This window comes from Mauremys mutica, chromosome 13, assembly GCF_020497125.1.
Source record: "Mauremys mutica isolate MM-2020 ecotype Southern chromosome 13, ASM2049712v1, whole genome shotgun sequence".
In the NCBI taxonomy this organism is placed as follows: domain Eukaryota; kingdom Metazoa; phylum Chordata; order Testudines; family Geoemydidae; genus Mauremys; species Mauremys mutica.
Genome location: NC_059084.1, coordinates 33,198,698 through 33,212,670, shown reverse-complemented (window position 1 = coordinate 33,212,670; position 13,973 = coordinate 33,198,698). Strand labels below are relative to the sequence as shown.

General features: G+C 51.5%; 1 protein-coding gene across 4 annotated transcripts; it reads right to left on the bottom strand.

The window, feature by feature from the left end:
* Positions 1 to 3,757: 3,757 nt before the first annotated feature.
* SNAPC2 (small nuclear RNA activating complex polypeptide 2) lies at positions 3,758 to 12,555 on the bottom strand. 4 transcript variants are annotated; one of them, XM_044984604.1, is made up of 6 exons: positions 12,318 to 12,555; positions 11,256 to 11,472; positions 9,773 to 9,892; positions 9,413 to 9,481; positions 8,128 to 8,383; positions 3,758 to 4,922 (listed from the first exon to the last, which is right to left on the bottom strand). In XM_044984604.1, the coding sequence occupies exons 2-6, from the start codon at positions 11,460 to 11,462 to the stop codon at positions 4,414 to 4,416; spliced, it is 1,161 nt and encodes a 386-aa protein (XP_044840539.1). In that variant the 5' UTR covers positions 11,463 to 11,472; positions 12,318 to 12,555; the 3' UTR covers positions 3,758 to 4,413. The 4 variants fall into 4 exon arrangements, with proteins under 4 accessions (XP_044840539.1, XP_044840538.1, XP_044840536.1 ...); XM_044984603.1 differs by having other exon boundaries at positions 8,128 to 8,437; positions 12,291 to 12,551; XM_044984601.1 differs by having other exon boundaries at positions 8,128 to 8,437; positions 12,302 to 12,551.
* Between the last annotated feature and the right edge of the window lie 1,418 nt (positions 12,556 to 13,973).

Sequence of the window (13,973 nt, the reverse complement as noted above, 5' to 3'; positions counted from 1 at the left end):
TCCATTACAGAACCTCGGGGGACCCTGCTATTGGCATCTCTCCACTGTGAAAACTGACCATTTATTCCTACCCTTTTTTCCTATCTTTTATCCAGTTACTGATCCACTGGAGGATCTTCCCATGACAGCTTACTTTGCTTAAGAGTCTTTGGCCTTTATTACAGTATGCAATTACTGTAAAAATTGTGTGGAAATGTGAGATTTAGGGAGGATCAGAGTTTCTTTAGTGACATCAATCACTGGGAAAAATTATTTAAATTAACTTTTGAGAAAAAAATAAAAAGTTGCTCATTTTTGCCCATTGCCATCTAGTGGGAAAAGTATTGAACTGCAGACTTCTTTAAAAAATTCAAAACTCATGAAGTTTGGATTGTTTTTCCCTGGAAAAACCATCAAAGCTAGAAAGGTGCCAAGGGATGCAACGGATTCAGTTACAACAAATCTAGTATTTGTATTCTAATGTTTATACAGGAAGCCGAACTGTCAGACGTGGATGAAGGATCATAAAAAAAATATAAGAACTGCCATACTGGATCAGACCAAAGATCCATCAAGCCCAGTATCCTGTCCTCTGACAGTGGCCAATGGCAGATGTCCCAAAGGGAACTAACAGACAGGTTATCATCAAGTGATCCATGCCCTGTCACCCAATCCCAGCTTCTGGCAAACAGAGACTAGGGACACCATCCTTGCCAATACACCTCTACCTCAATATAACGCTGTCCTCGGGAGCCAAAAAATCTTACTGCGTTATAGGTGAAACCGTGTTATATTGAACTTGCTTTGTTCCAATAGAGTGCACAGCCCCCCCCCAGAGCACTGCTTTACCGCGTTATATCTGAATTCGTGTTATATCGGGTTGCGTTATATCGAGGTAGAAGTGTAGCCACTGATGGACCTATCTTCCATGAATCTATCTAGCTCCCTTTTGAACCCCGTTATAGTACTGGCCTTCACAACACCCTCTGGCAAGGAGTTCCAGAGGTTGACAGTGCGTTGCATGAAAAAAATACTTCCTTGTGTCTGTTTTAAACCTGCTACCTATTAATTTCATTTGGTTGCCCCTAGTTCTTGTGTTATGAGGAATAAATAACACTTAATTATTTACTTTCTCTATACCACTCATGATTTTATAGACTTCCATCATATCCCCCCTTAGTCATTTATTTTCCAAGCTGAAAAGTCCCAGTCTTATTAATCTCTTCTCATATGGAAGCCATTCTATACACCTAATCATTTTTGTTGCCCTTTTCTGAACCTTTTCCAATTCCAATATATCTTTTTTGAGATATGGCGACCACATCTGCACACACTATTCAAGGTATGGGCATACCATGGATTTATATAGCGGCAATATGATATTTTCTGTCTTATTATCTATCCCTTTCTTGATGATTCCCAACATTGTTTGCTTTTTTGACTGCCACTGCACATTGAGTGGATGGCTTCAGAGAACTATCCACAATGACCCCAAGATCTCTTTCTTGAGTGGTAACAGCTAATTTAGACCCATCATTGTATATGTATAGTTAGGATTATGTTTTCTAATGTACACCGCTTCCTGGTGTGCTCTTCTAATCACCCTGGTGTCTGGCTGTGCATAAACAGTGGCCAGGTGATTTGCCTCAGCCTCCCATCCCGCCATAAAGGTCTCCCCCTTACTCTCACAGACATTGTGGAGCACACAGCAAGCAGCAATAACAATGGGGACATTGGTTTGGCTGAGGTCTGAGCGAGTCAGTAATTTGCGCCAGCGTCCCTTTAAATGTCCAAATGCACATTCTACCACCATTCTGCACTTGCTCAGCCTGTAGTTGAACAGCTCCTGACTACTGTCAAGGCTGCCTGTGTATGGCTTCATGAGCCATGGCATCAAGGGGTAGGCTGGGTCCCCCAGGATAACTACAGGCATTTCAACATCCCCAACTGTTATTTTCTGGTCTGGGAAGTAATTCCCTTGCTGCAGCCATTTAAACAGAGTAGTGTTCCTGAAGACACAAGCGTCATGAACCCTTCCCGGCCATCCCACGTGGATGTTGGTGAAACATCCCTTGTGATCCACCAGTGCTTGCAGCACCATGGAAAAGTACCCCTTGCGGTTTATGTAGTGGGTGCCCTGGTGCTCCAGTGCCAAGATAGGGATATGGGTTCCATCACCCCACCACAGTTAGGGAATCCCATTGCAGCAAAGCCATCCACTATGACCTGCACATTTCCCAGAGTCACAACTTTTCATAGCAGCAGCTTAGTGATTGCTTTGGCTACTTGCATCACAGCAGCCCCCACAGTAGATTTGCCCACTCCAAATTGATTCCCGACTGACCGGTAGCTGTCTGGCGTTGCAAGCTTCCAGAGGTCTATTGCCACTCGCTTCTCAACTGTGAGGGCTGCTCTCATCTTGGTATTCTGGAGCTTCAGGGCAGGGGAAAGCAAGTCACAAAGTTCCATGAAAGTGCCCTTACGCATGCGAAAGTTTCGCAGCCACTGGGAATCGTCCCACACCTGCAACACTATGCGGTCCCACCAGTCAGTGCTTGTTTCCCGGGCCCAGAATCGGCGTTCAATGGCTAGAACCTGCCCCATTACCATCAGGCTCTCCAAAGCGCAGGGGCCCGCGGTTTGAGAGAATTCTGTGTCCATGTCCTCATCACTCTCGTCGCCGCTCTGCCGTAGCCGCTGCCTCCTCGCCTGGCTTTGCAGGTCCTGGTTCAGCATAGACTGCACGAGAATGCGGGAGGTGTTTACAATTGCTGTCGTGAGCTGAGCAGGCTCCATGCTTGCCGTGGAATGGCGTCTGCACAGTTCACCCAGGAAAAAAGGCACGAAATGGTTGTCATCTGCTGCTTTCACGGAGGGAGGGGTGAGGCTGTACCCAGAACCACCAGCGACAATGTTTTTTGCCCCATCAGGCACTGGGATCTCAACCCAGCATTCCAATGGGCGGGGGAGACTGCAGGAACTATGGGATAGCTATGGGATAGCTACCCCCAGTGCTACGCTCAGGAAATCGACGCTAGCCTCGATACATGGACGCACACCGCTGAATTAATGTGCTTAGTGTGGCCGTGTGCACTCGACTTTATACAATCTGTAAAATCGGAATAATCCCGTAGTGCAGACATACCCATAGATACATATCTGTTTGGTAAGGGTGATGGTCATAGCTCTGATGATTATGGACAGGTGCTGTGCTTGAGCTGGGGCTTGGTTTCTATTAAAAAGGTTCCTGACTCGTTCTGTATTTGGGAAAAACGATATGGTTTAATCATATGGTGATAATCTGCTTCCCATTTCACTGGTATCACTGGAGGATGTTAGACAGAAGCTACTGAAGAGACAAGGTGGAAGAGGTAATAATATGGGACGGAGGGAGGGACAGATAGCTCAGTGGTTTGAGCATTGGCCTGCTAAACCCAGGGTTGTGAGTTCAATCCTTGAGGGGGCCATTTGGGGATTGGCCCTGCTTTGAGCAGGGGGGTGGACTAGATGATCTCTTGAGGTCCCTTCCAACCCTAATGATCTTTGATTGGACCAACTTCTGGTGGTGAGAATTTGTCTATGCTGCACCATGTAGCACTTCACTGTACACACCACCTATGCTGACAAGAAAGGTTCTTTTCCTAGAAAGGGGCACCCTACGCACAGTGCTGGCCTGCTCAAGTTGTGCCTGTTAAAGGAATAGGGCTTTGCCAGAAGCAGGTCACAGCCAGTTCCTTCCCTCCAGCTCCAGAAGGGAGGATTAGGGAGACTTTTACCTCAAGAAGGATGTTTTTAAGCTGTTTATTCCACACTTTAAATACATTTATACTTAAGGAAAAGACCAGAACAGGCTCCTCAGGCAGAGCCCAGAGAACTGAAAACGACAGTATTTACAGCCCATGCACCAAGAGCGAATACACTGTTTTATTCCACAAAGCCATAGGGCTGTGGATAGGAACCCAAAAGAGTCTGTTTCAGTCCCCGGTGAGCTGCACAGCTCAGCCTTTGCACCTTTTGGAGAAAGACTAAACTTCATTTTCACGTCAGTAGCAAATTAGGACTTTAGTCAACACGATCTGAAGGTTGTGAACCCAGCTCTGTCATGTTCTTCTCAGAAACAGGCATCAATCACCCACTCCACTGCCAAGCCCCTGCCAGCAACCAGAGCTGGGACATGGAACTCTGGGCACAGGGCCAAGCAAATCCAGGTTGTTTCCTGCTAATGAAACTTCACTTCTTACCTTCAATAAAACTCCACTGTTCAGGAGAAAGACACTCCCGAGACTGTATCCCTGCCAGGGACTGCAGTCCAGGGCCAGGAGAGCCCTTAAACGGTCCCCACCGCAGCACAAGAGCAGGCCTGGTGTAGAGAACTAGCATGAAACAGCTGCCTGAATCACCGCTCTGAGAAACCAAGACTCACCACCAGCCTTTTCACTCCAAACTGTCCCCCTTTCGAGCCAGAAGCTCCAAGGGAACAAGGAACAAGTTCAAAGGGCAAATTCCCAGATCCTTCCAAACTGACTTTTGAGCATCTGCAGCGGGACTGTGGATGGGTGGAGGCAATTGGCCATGGGAAGCTGAACGCTGGGCTGAAGATGGGCTCACACTGGGCTGGGGAGGTTCCTGTGTTCCCTGCTCACATTCCCCTGACCTGCTGGGCCTTTCCTGGTTGTCACTTGGCTGCGCCAGTTCTGCTGGGGCTGTGCAGCTCACAGACAGGTTAGCAGAGGGAGGCCTCTCACAGGCGACACTGGCAGAAGGCGTATCAGCAGCCAGCTCTCCTGCACAGGCACCAGGATCTGACCCTTTCCTGCTCCCATCTGGCTGCCGAGCTGTCAGTGCCCTGTAGGATCTGTGCATGTGGCTCTTCAATCCGTCATAGTCCAGCTTGCTCAGCTCTTCAGGGAGGGACATCAGCAGGTCTAGGACGACGGCAGACTCTGGAAGGAAGAACGGACCTTGTCAGGCTGGTCTAATACTCGATCATAAGCCAGTTTGTTTATAAGCCACCTCCCGTCCACCAAGATGGATAAGTAAAAATGGAAAATGTGAATGACCCGTTCATAAGCCGACCCTATAATTCAGGGGTCAGCAAACTCTGGCTCCCAGGCCATCAGGATAAGCTGCTGGTGGGCCGAGATGGTTTGTTTACCTTGAGCGTCCGCAGACACAGAGGTAAACCTAAGTAAACAAAAAGTGTCCTGGCGCGCCAGCTGCTTACCCTGACGGGCCAGGACAGCAACTGGTGGGGAAATGTTGAGGTGCAGGGGAGAAGCTGGGAGTTGGGGAGTAACCCCTGTGACCATCCCCTAGATGATCCCACCCCTAGCCCAGGACCCCCACACTCTCCCCATTCCATCCCTTCCCAGCTTATCTGGGGAGAGCCAGGGGAGAATGTCTCTGGCCTGGCTGGCGCTGCTCTGGCAGGCTGGGCAGCATGGCCGCAGCCTGCTCCAGTGGGACAGACCAGGCGGCGCAGTCGCAGCACGTTCCAGCGAGCTGGGCGGGGTGGCACGGCCACAGCCTGCTCTGGGAGGCAGGGCTGAGCATCATGGAGCTGCAGCTGCTTCGGAGGCTGGGGGGAGAGCAGCGTGCGGAGCTGCAGCTGCTTCGGAGGCTGGGAGGAGAGCAGCGTGGCCAGAAGCGGAGAGACATTGGCCCCGGCTCTTCCCTTTTGGCTGTGCTGTCTCTCCTTGCTCCCTCTGTTGGGGGGAGGGGCTGTGTCCCACCTCTCCCTCTCTCTACCTGTTCATAAGCCGCCCACCTCCTCTGGAGCTTCTCTTTTTTACTAAAAAAGATTTGGTTTATGAACGACTATATTCGGTAATCTATTTTTAATCTTGGTTTGCATTGTACTTTTCAGTTATTTTCCTAAAGAGCGGTTGATTCTCATTGATTGGAAACCATTAAAACATGCAGCTTTGCAACTAATTATACCCTTTTCACTCAACTTGGTGCTTCTTTTTGCTAACCACAAAATTATGTTAGGAAATGGTGAATGATGCACTTGCTATTTACTAGACAATTTTTTACCCATGATTTCTGATAAACTCCATTTGGATGGAAACTGGAATTCAGCTAAATGCATAAAAACAGCATGTTGCAATTGTTTTTTAAAAAACCTCCTTAAATGTGCTGGATACACAAGAAAAAAGTAAGTTTATCACAACATTTTGTATTTAAAACTGTGGTCTTAGAACTAATACATCTCACTCTTATTTTCATTCATAGACTGCAAGAGGAAAACAAGCTTTCCAACTCTCTATCGGTGTCTCAATTTTGAATGGGCTAGTCATTGAACTGAACTAGCTGAATCAACTGAAAGAAAATATTCTCTTTGCACCTGCAAGACAGAGTACTGCTTTCAAAAGCTTGTTTAAGAACATAAGAATGGCTATACTGGGTGAAACCAATGGTTCATCTAGCCCAGTATCCTGTCTTCTGACAGTGGCCGGTGCCAGATGCTTCAGAGGGAATGAACAGAACAGGGCAGTTGTTGAGTTTTTTTAAAGAACTATAATTTTGGCCTTTACAACTTCCCCAGCAACAAGTTCCACAGGTTAACTGTGCGTTGTGTGACAAAATACTTTCTTACGTTTCTTTTACTCCTGCTGTTCTTGTCTTACGTGAAGATGTCAGTAACACTTATCCATTTGCTTTCTCCGCATGGGTCATAATTTTATAGACCTCTATCATAACCTCCCTTCGTCTTCTCTTTTCTAGACTGAACACTCCCAGTGTTATTAATCTCTCCTCATACGGAAGAGAAGAGATTAAATTTCAACCAACTCTAATTCCAGGTGCTTGGCCAGTGACTTTTACCAAGCCAGTGGTTTGACTTTATTTGAAATTTGGCAGCAAACATGCACTGTTTGAATATTTTTTGTTATTTAAATAATTGTAATAGATTATAGTAAGGTCTGATCTCAGCATAGGTTGTCAATTTAAAAGAGGTTTATTTTATAAAAAGAAAAGTGTGCTGAACTTAAATATAAAACCCCCCTATTTTAAAATTGTTTTAAAAAAAAAATTGTTGATTTTTGGCCATCCTGAACCTTGTCACTCATGCCTGCAGAACAGAGGCTACATTCTGGCCCTGGATCCACGAGCATGAACAGATGCATGCCCCAGGCTCCACACTCACTCACGCATGCACTCTGCACTAATTCCCCATCTCAATCACACTCAGGTCCCTCAGTCCCCGTGTTGAGTCAGTAGAGGAAGTGGCAGTAAATGGCTGACAACCCTCCCTGGCCCCATTAAAATCCCCCCACGGCCAGGATCATAGGACATCTTGATTAAGCAGCACATGGCTACAATGCTCCAATCAATCTCGCCACAGAAATGCTCACTAAGGAAAAGAATGTGTTTTCAGCTGGCGAATCTGAAGGAGCCAATGCTTTCATAGAATCATAGATTATTAGGGTTGGAAGGGACCTCAGGAGATCATCTAGTCCAACCTCCTGCTCAAAGCAGGACCAATCCCCAAATCCCTAAATGGCCCCCTCAAGGATTGAACTCACAACCCTGGGTTTAGCAGGCCAATGCTCAAACCACTGAGCTATCCCTCCCCACCTTTGCGCATGGGAGGCCAGGAATCATGTACTGCTGCCTTGCTCACCTCAGTCTGAGGACAATGTCTCTGTTTATAAGGTGACTAGCACTTATCAAGTAATATACAAGTATGAGAATGGAGAAGACAGAGGTGGGCCAGGACTCTCCCACCCACCATCTCAGCACAAGAGGGAGCCCTAAGCACATGCACCCACTCAGCCCTCCAGCACTGTCTGCAAGAAGGATGGCCAGGAATGCCATGAAGAGGAAAGTGGAGGCAGGTGCTAGGACATAGCAAACGCTCCCCTTGTCTTGAAACAGGCAAGGGAGCAGATCAATTTCCAGACTCTGGAGGAAGCTACTGACTGGCAATGAGCAAGTGATGGTTACAAGATCCCAGGGAACACATACGGTGCCTGTGAGCCTCTAGCTAGCCTTGGATTAATTTCCACAGTTCGAGTAACAGTACACGTCACCAAGGCTTGCTGGTGTCACACACTGAGCTACGCTATGGGTGAGTGACAGCTATCACAGCCAGCTGGTTCCCTCCCTGAAGATCACAAACATGTAGCTTTTTGGATCCCAACTCACCACATGGCGAGAGCTCAGGCACTTTGATGTCCCTGGAGAGCATCGATAAATATTTGTAGATCTTCTCAAAGTCCACGCTGAATTTCTCTGGTTCCCCATGAACACCTGGGTCTGTGCTAGTGTTGGAGGACTGAGCTGCTGCGGGGGGGCCTGGGGCAGCATCTCCATTCCTTGCTGCATCATCAGGGGCTGGCGATGCATCACGCTGGCTCGAGGAGTCTGGAAGGACCTTCTTCTCTGCAGCTCTGGTCAGCTTCTGGGGAATTGAGTGGAGCAAACCGAGCGGCTCGGTGACTGCGATGGTCAGAACCTGAAATTCAGAGATTCTAAGGGACAGAATCATCTAGTTTGACCTCCTACATGACACAGGCCACAGAACTCGCCTGAATTAATTAATGTTTGAACTAGAGCAGATCTTTTCAATAAACTTCCACTCTTGATTTTAAAATTAGCTGTTCCAATGGTTCATTCTCATCATTGTTACAATGTTGTGCCTTATTTCTACTCTGAATTTGTCTAGCTACAAGTAGGAGCTCAGGAAGAAGAAGGAATGGGGACCCCCTTTCCAGAAATGCCAGACACTCCCAGGGCAGCCTCCCGCCATGTCAGGCACTCCCTGACCCCACAGCAGACCTTCCTCAGGGTGAGACTGGGCCAGGAGAACCAGCCACCACGTAGCACAGTGAAGCAGAATGAAATGCATTGCAATAAGCTACAGGGGCTTTGGACAGCCTGATGCTCTCTGGGGGAAATCTCTGATGTCCAGGAGTGAGAGGAGATGTTGTTTATGAGGTGCATGGCAAGGGAACGGATTTGCTCACTGCTGGGACAGGTGGCAGAGCTACCATTGCCCATGCCCTACTTCTATCTCTTCACCTTTACGTAGCTAAGCTGCACAGAAAGCAGCAGTTGGGAGAGCAACACTCAATGTCAGAACAGCTAGGTTCTACTCTGAGCTCTGCCACGGACCTGCTGCATGATGTCAGGCAAGTGGTTTCACAGTATGTACCTCAGTTTCCCAGACACCATCAGGAAGGGTGAACTGCTGCTTGGCCACTGCAGCAATGAGGCCATGTGAGCACAGAGGAATGTGGTAGAATTCCTGATGGAATAGCCTGCCTGTAGCAGGGATGTTTCCTACTAGCGACCAGAAGGGACTGGCAGGCTTGAGCCCTGTCACTGGCCAGATTTTCCATTCTCCATTCTCTGTAGAAGTGTCTGACCCTGCTGAGTTCTTGGCCCCAGGGGGATCTTGCGGCTGTCACTGAGTGCTGATGCCTGTTACCTGAGAGAAAGCTGCTGTCATGGTTTCTTCCAGCTTATCCGTCAGCTTCTCAGCAAGATCTGTCCAGACCTGAAAGGCAGATTTCAGTGAGTGCACTGGAATCAGGCACCCATCCACTTCCGCACAGCCACAGTGCGAGAAGCATGAGCCCAGCCAGCAGAGGGCAAGGAGAGCACAGAGTGAGGCAGGGACAGCTCCAGAAAGGGCAGACTCACGGCAAATGCCATGTGCCTCAAGCCCATCCTGGTACAGTACAATCAAACTCACCCTTGCCCTGGTGCAGTACAGACAAACCAGCCCTGCCCACCCCCACACAACACCAGCCCTGATTCCCAGGTTCTCTCTCTCTCTAAGCCATACCTCGATAGGAGCTAGGATCTCAGCTTCCTTGCGTGTCTGCTCCTCCCGGCAGCGGCGATACTCCATCTGTATGGCCTCCCTTGCTACGCGGCCCTTCAGCTGGTGGATGAAGGCCAGAATCTGCAAAACGGGGAAGTTCAGCCATAGCAGCATACAGAGATGCCCCTCCTCCAATAAACAGCTCATGGGTGGGCTGGGAAGGGTGTGGCTGAATGCCTTCTATCCCAACTGGACTACATAGCTGCAGCTGAACTGGGTGTCCATTCCACCTTTCCCAAAACCCTCTCTGGTTCCAGACAGCAATGAGTTAGTGGGATGAACTTGCAAAAGGACTGTACAACTAATAAGAAGGACCAAAAAAGATTTAGGCCTGAAAAGCCAGAGGAGGCGACGTCTGCATGTAGGTCAGGGGTAGGCAAACTATGGCCGGCAAGCTCCGGCCGGGAAGCGGGTCAGGGGCTGCACTATGCAGCTCCCGGAAGCCACGGCATGGCCCCATTCCAGCTCTTACGCACTCCAATGGCCCCCTTCAGCACTCCAATGGGAGCTCCAGGGACAGTGCCTGCAGATGGGGCAGCGTGCAGAGCTGCCTGACCACGCCTCTGCATAGGAGCCGGAAAAGGGACATGCCACTGCTTTCAGGAACCGCTTGAGGTAAGCGCCACTCAGAGCCTGCACCCCTGAGCCTCTCCCCAGGCCCCAACTCCCTGCCTCAGCCCTGATCCCCCTTGCACTCTCCAAACCCCTTGATCCCAGCCCGGAACACCCTCCTGCACCCCCAAACCTCTCATCCCCAGTCCCACCCCACCACTCGCATCTCCCGTCAGAACCTGCACCCTTTCCTGCACCAGCCCTGATCCCCCTCCCACCCTCCAAACCCCTCGGTCCCAGCCCAGCTCACCCTCCTACACGCCAAACTCCTTATCCCCAGCCCCACATCAAAGCTCGCACCCCAATTTTCTGAGCATTCATGGCCCGCCATACAATTCCTATTCGCCGATGAGGCCCTCGGGCCAAAATGTTTGCTCACCCCTGGCTTAGGTACTACAGTGATGGGAACCGTTAAGATATCTGGATAGAAAATGCTGTGGAGAAAGCTGGCAGGGAGCAGCTGAGGGGGGAGCTGTGACTGCCAGTGGTAGATAAGGGGCAAGACATCACCCACAGGAGCCCACAGCCTGCAAAACCCCTGAGCTACAGGAGATGCATAAGCCAACAACCCTCTAGTGCTGCCAAAATCAGGGGCCTCATAAACAGAAATAAGAGGAGCTGCTGCCAGGCAGCACTAGGTTTCCCCACCCCAACCTGAACAGTGGAGAGGAACCTGCAGGGTAGTACGATGGTGGCCCTCCCTTCCCAAGCCAACCAGGAAATTGGGCACCTTCTCTCTTTTGTTAGCAGAGAGAGTGCTGTTCCCTAATTACCCTTATTCTGAACCTGGCCTGGTCAGTTACCAGCTTGACTAGGACCAGACCCCGCTCACCTCAGCCTCACTCTTACGGGGCAAATGCTCCTGCAGCAGCGTTGCCTGTAGCTCCCCTTGAGGGGCCTGGGCCTTCAGGGCCTTCAGGGCCTTGATCAGTTGCTGCTTCTCCCGTGTCGTCCAGGGGGCCCGAGTGGGTGCATGGCATGCAGGGGGGCCCGTTTCGTAACGTGTGGGGGCTGAGCGGGTCCGAACTGGGGGCTTCATGCCTCAGGCTCTGCAGGGGGAGAAAAGGAGGAGTCAGAGGTCAAAGCCCCCGGGTCCTCCCATCTACCTATGGCCCCCGCCCACTCTCTGGGGCATCTCGCCCCCCAGCCATCCCCTCTACCCACAGGGACCCTGCCCCCCCATCTACCCACAGCCCCCCCCCCACACACTCACACTCCAGGGCCCCTGCCCCCCATCTACCCACAGCCCCCACCACACACACACTGTCCAGGGCCCCTGCCCCCCATCTACCCACCGCCCCACACACACACACTCACTCTCCAGGGCCCCTGCCCCCCTTCTACCCACAGCCCCCCCCACACACACTGTCCAGGGCCCCTGCCCCCCATCTACCCACCGCCCCCCCCCCACACTCACTCTCCAGGGCCCCTGCCCCACATCTACCCACCGCCCCCCCCACACACACACTGTCCAGGGCCCCTGCCCCCCATCTACCCCCCCCCCCCCCCACACTCACTCTCCAGGGCCCCTGCCCCCATCTACCCACCGCCCCCCCACACACACTGTCCAGGGTCCCTGCCCCCCATCTACCCACCGCCCCCCCCACACTCACTCTCCTGGGTCCCTGCCCCCGCATCTACCCACAGCCCCCCCACACACACTGTCTAGGGCCCCTGCCCCCCATCTACCCACCGCCCCCCCCACACTCACTCTCCAGGGCCCCTGCCCCACATCTACCCACCGCCCCCCCACACACACTGTCCAGGGTCCCTGCCCCCCATCTACCCACCGCCCCCCCCCACACTCACTCTCCAGGGCCCCTGCCCCCCATCTACCCACCGCCCCCCCACACACTCTACGTGGCACCTCACTCTCACCCCCCGCCACACGGACCCTGGGGGGGAATCCAGGCTCTGGCCGGCGTAGGGATAAGAGCGAGGACTCCGTTCCGTCTCTGTCGCACAGATATGACGTCACAGCAAGCGCTCCAAGGATTGGACGGGCCGGGGAGAAGTGAAGTGATGCATTGTGGGAAGCGTAGTGCTCCCCCGGCCTGCATATACCACTGGCCATTGCGGGCCCCGCGGCACTATGGGAAATCTAGTGTCACCCAGCCTCCATCTCCCATCGGCCATTGCGGGGCTCGGGACTTTCCGTTTCCAGGACTAGGGCCCTGTAAGGCCGGAAGCGGAAGTTGCCGTAGGAGGTGCTGCCCTGAGTCCGAGGGAGAGGTGTGAGCGCAAGCGCAACAGAATGACGCGCGGCCCCTTGCCGGGCCCGATGCATCACGGGAGTCGCAGGCCAAGCTCCTCCCCGCCCCAGTGCATCACGGGAGTCGCAGTCCCCGCTCGCCCTCCCTCCCTCGCCCCGGTGCATCACGGGAGTCGCAGGGGGCGGTTCCGGTTAATGGGGCTTTTTGCAAACTGCGCCCGGAGCCCCCAGGCCTCTCCCCGGGGTAGCCCCCTAACAGCCCCCCAGGGACCGGCCCCTCGGGCTGGGTGTGCAGCGCTGCTGCATGCGCTGGGCCGGGATTGCTGGAGGAGCAGGGCTAGGCTGACCAGCCAGCAAATGTGAAAAATCGGGATTGGGGTGGGGGATAATAGGAGCCAATATAAGAAAAAGACCTAAAAATCAGGCCTGTCCCTATAAAATCAGGACATTTGGTCACCCTAAGCAGGGCCAGTCCCTGCCTGGGGTCAGCTGAGCGAAGGGCCAGAGCCTTGTGGCGTCTCCCAAGCAGACAGTCTGCAGCACATGCAAGTTTTCCTGGGCAGGTTAATTAGGATTTGATGATTCAACCTGCGTCCAGACAAATAGCCCAGGAAGGGGTGTCTGGGTATCGGGGTCACGTGTTAGCACAATCGGAACACTTGGCCCCACTGTTCATTCACACATTCGAGCATGGGAGCCTGTCCTCATAGATTCATAGAGTCTAGGACTGGAAGGGACCTCGAGAGGTCATCAAGTCCAGTCCCCTGCTCTCATGGCAGGACCAAATACTGTCTAGACCATCCCTGATAGACATTTATCTAACCTACTCTTAAATCTCTCCAGAGATGGAGATTCCACAACCTCTCTAGGCAGTTTATTCCAATGTTTAACCACCCTGTCAGGAACTTTTTCTTAATGTCCAACCTAAACCTCCCTTGCTGCAGTTTAAGCCCTTTGCTTCTTGTTCTATCCTTAGAGGCTAAGACGAACAAGTTTTCTCTCACCACCTTATGACACCCTTTAAGATACCTGAAAACTGCTATCATGTCCCCTCTCAGTCTTCTCTTTTCCAAACTAAACAAACCCAATTCTTTCAGCCTTCCTTCATAGGTCATGTTCTCTAGACTTTTAATCATTCTTGTTGCTCTTCTCTGGATCCTCTCCAATTTCTCCACATCTTTCTTGAAATGCGGTGCCCAGAAGTGGACACAATACTCCAGCTGGGGCCTAAGCAGTGCAGAGAAGAGTGGAAGAATGACCTCTTGTGTCTTGCTCACAACACACCTGTTAATGCAGCCCAGAATCATGTTTGCTTCTTTTGCAACAGCATCACACTGT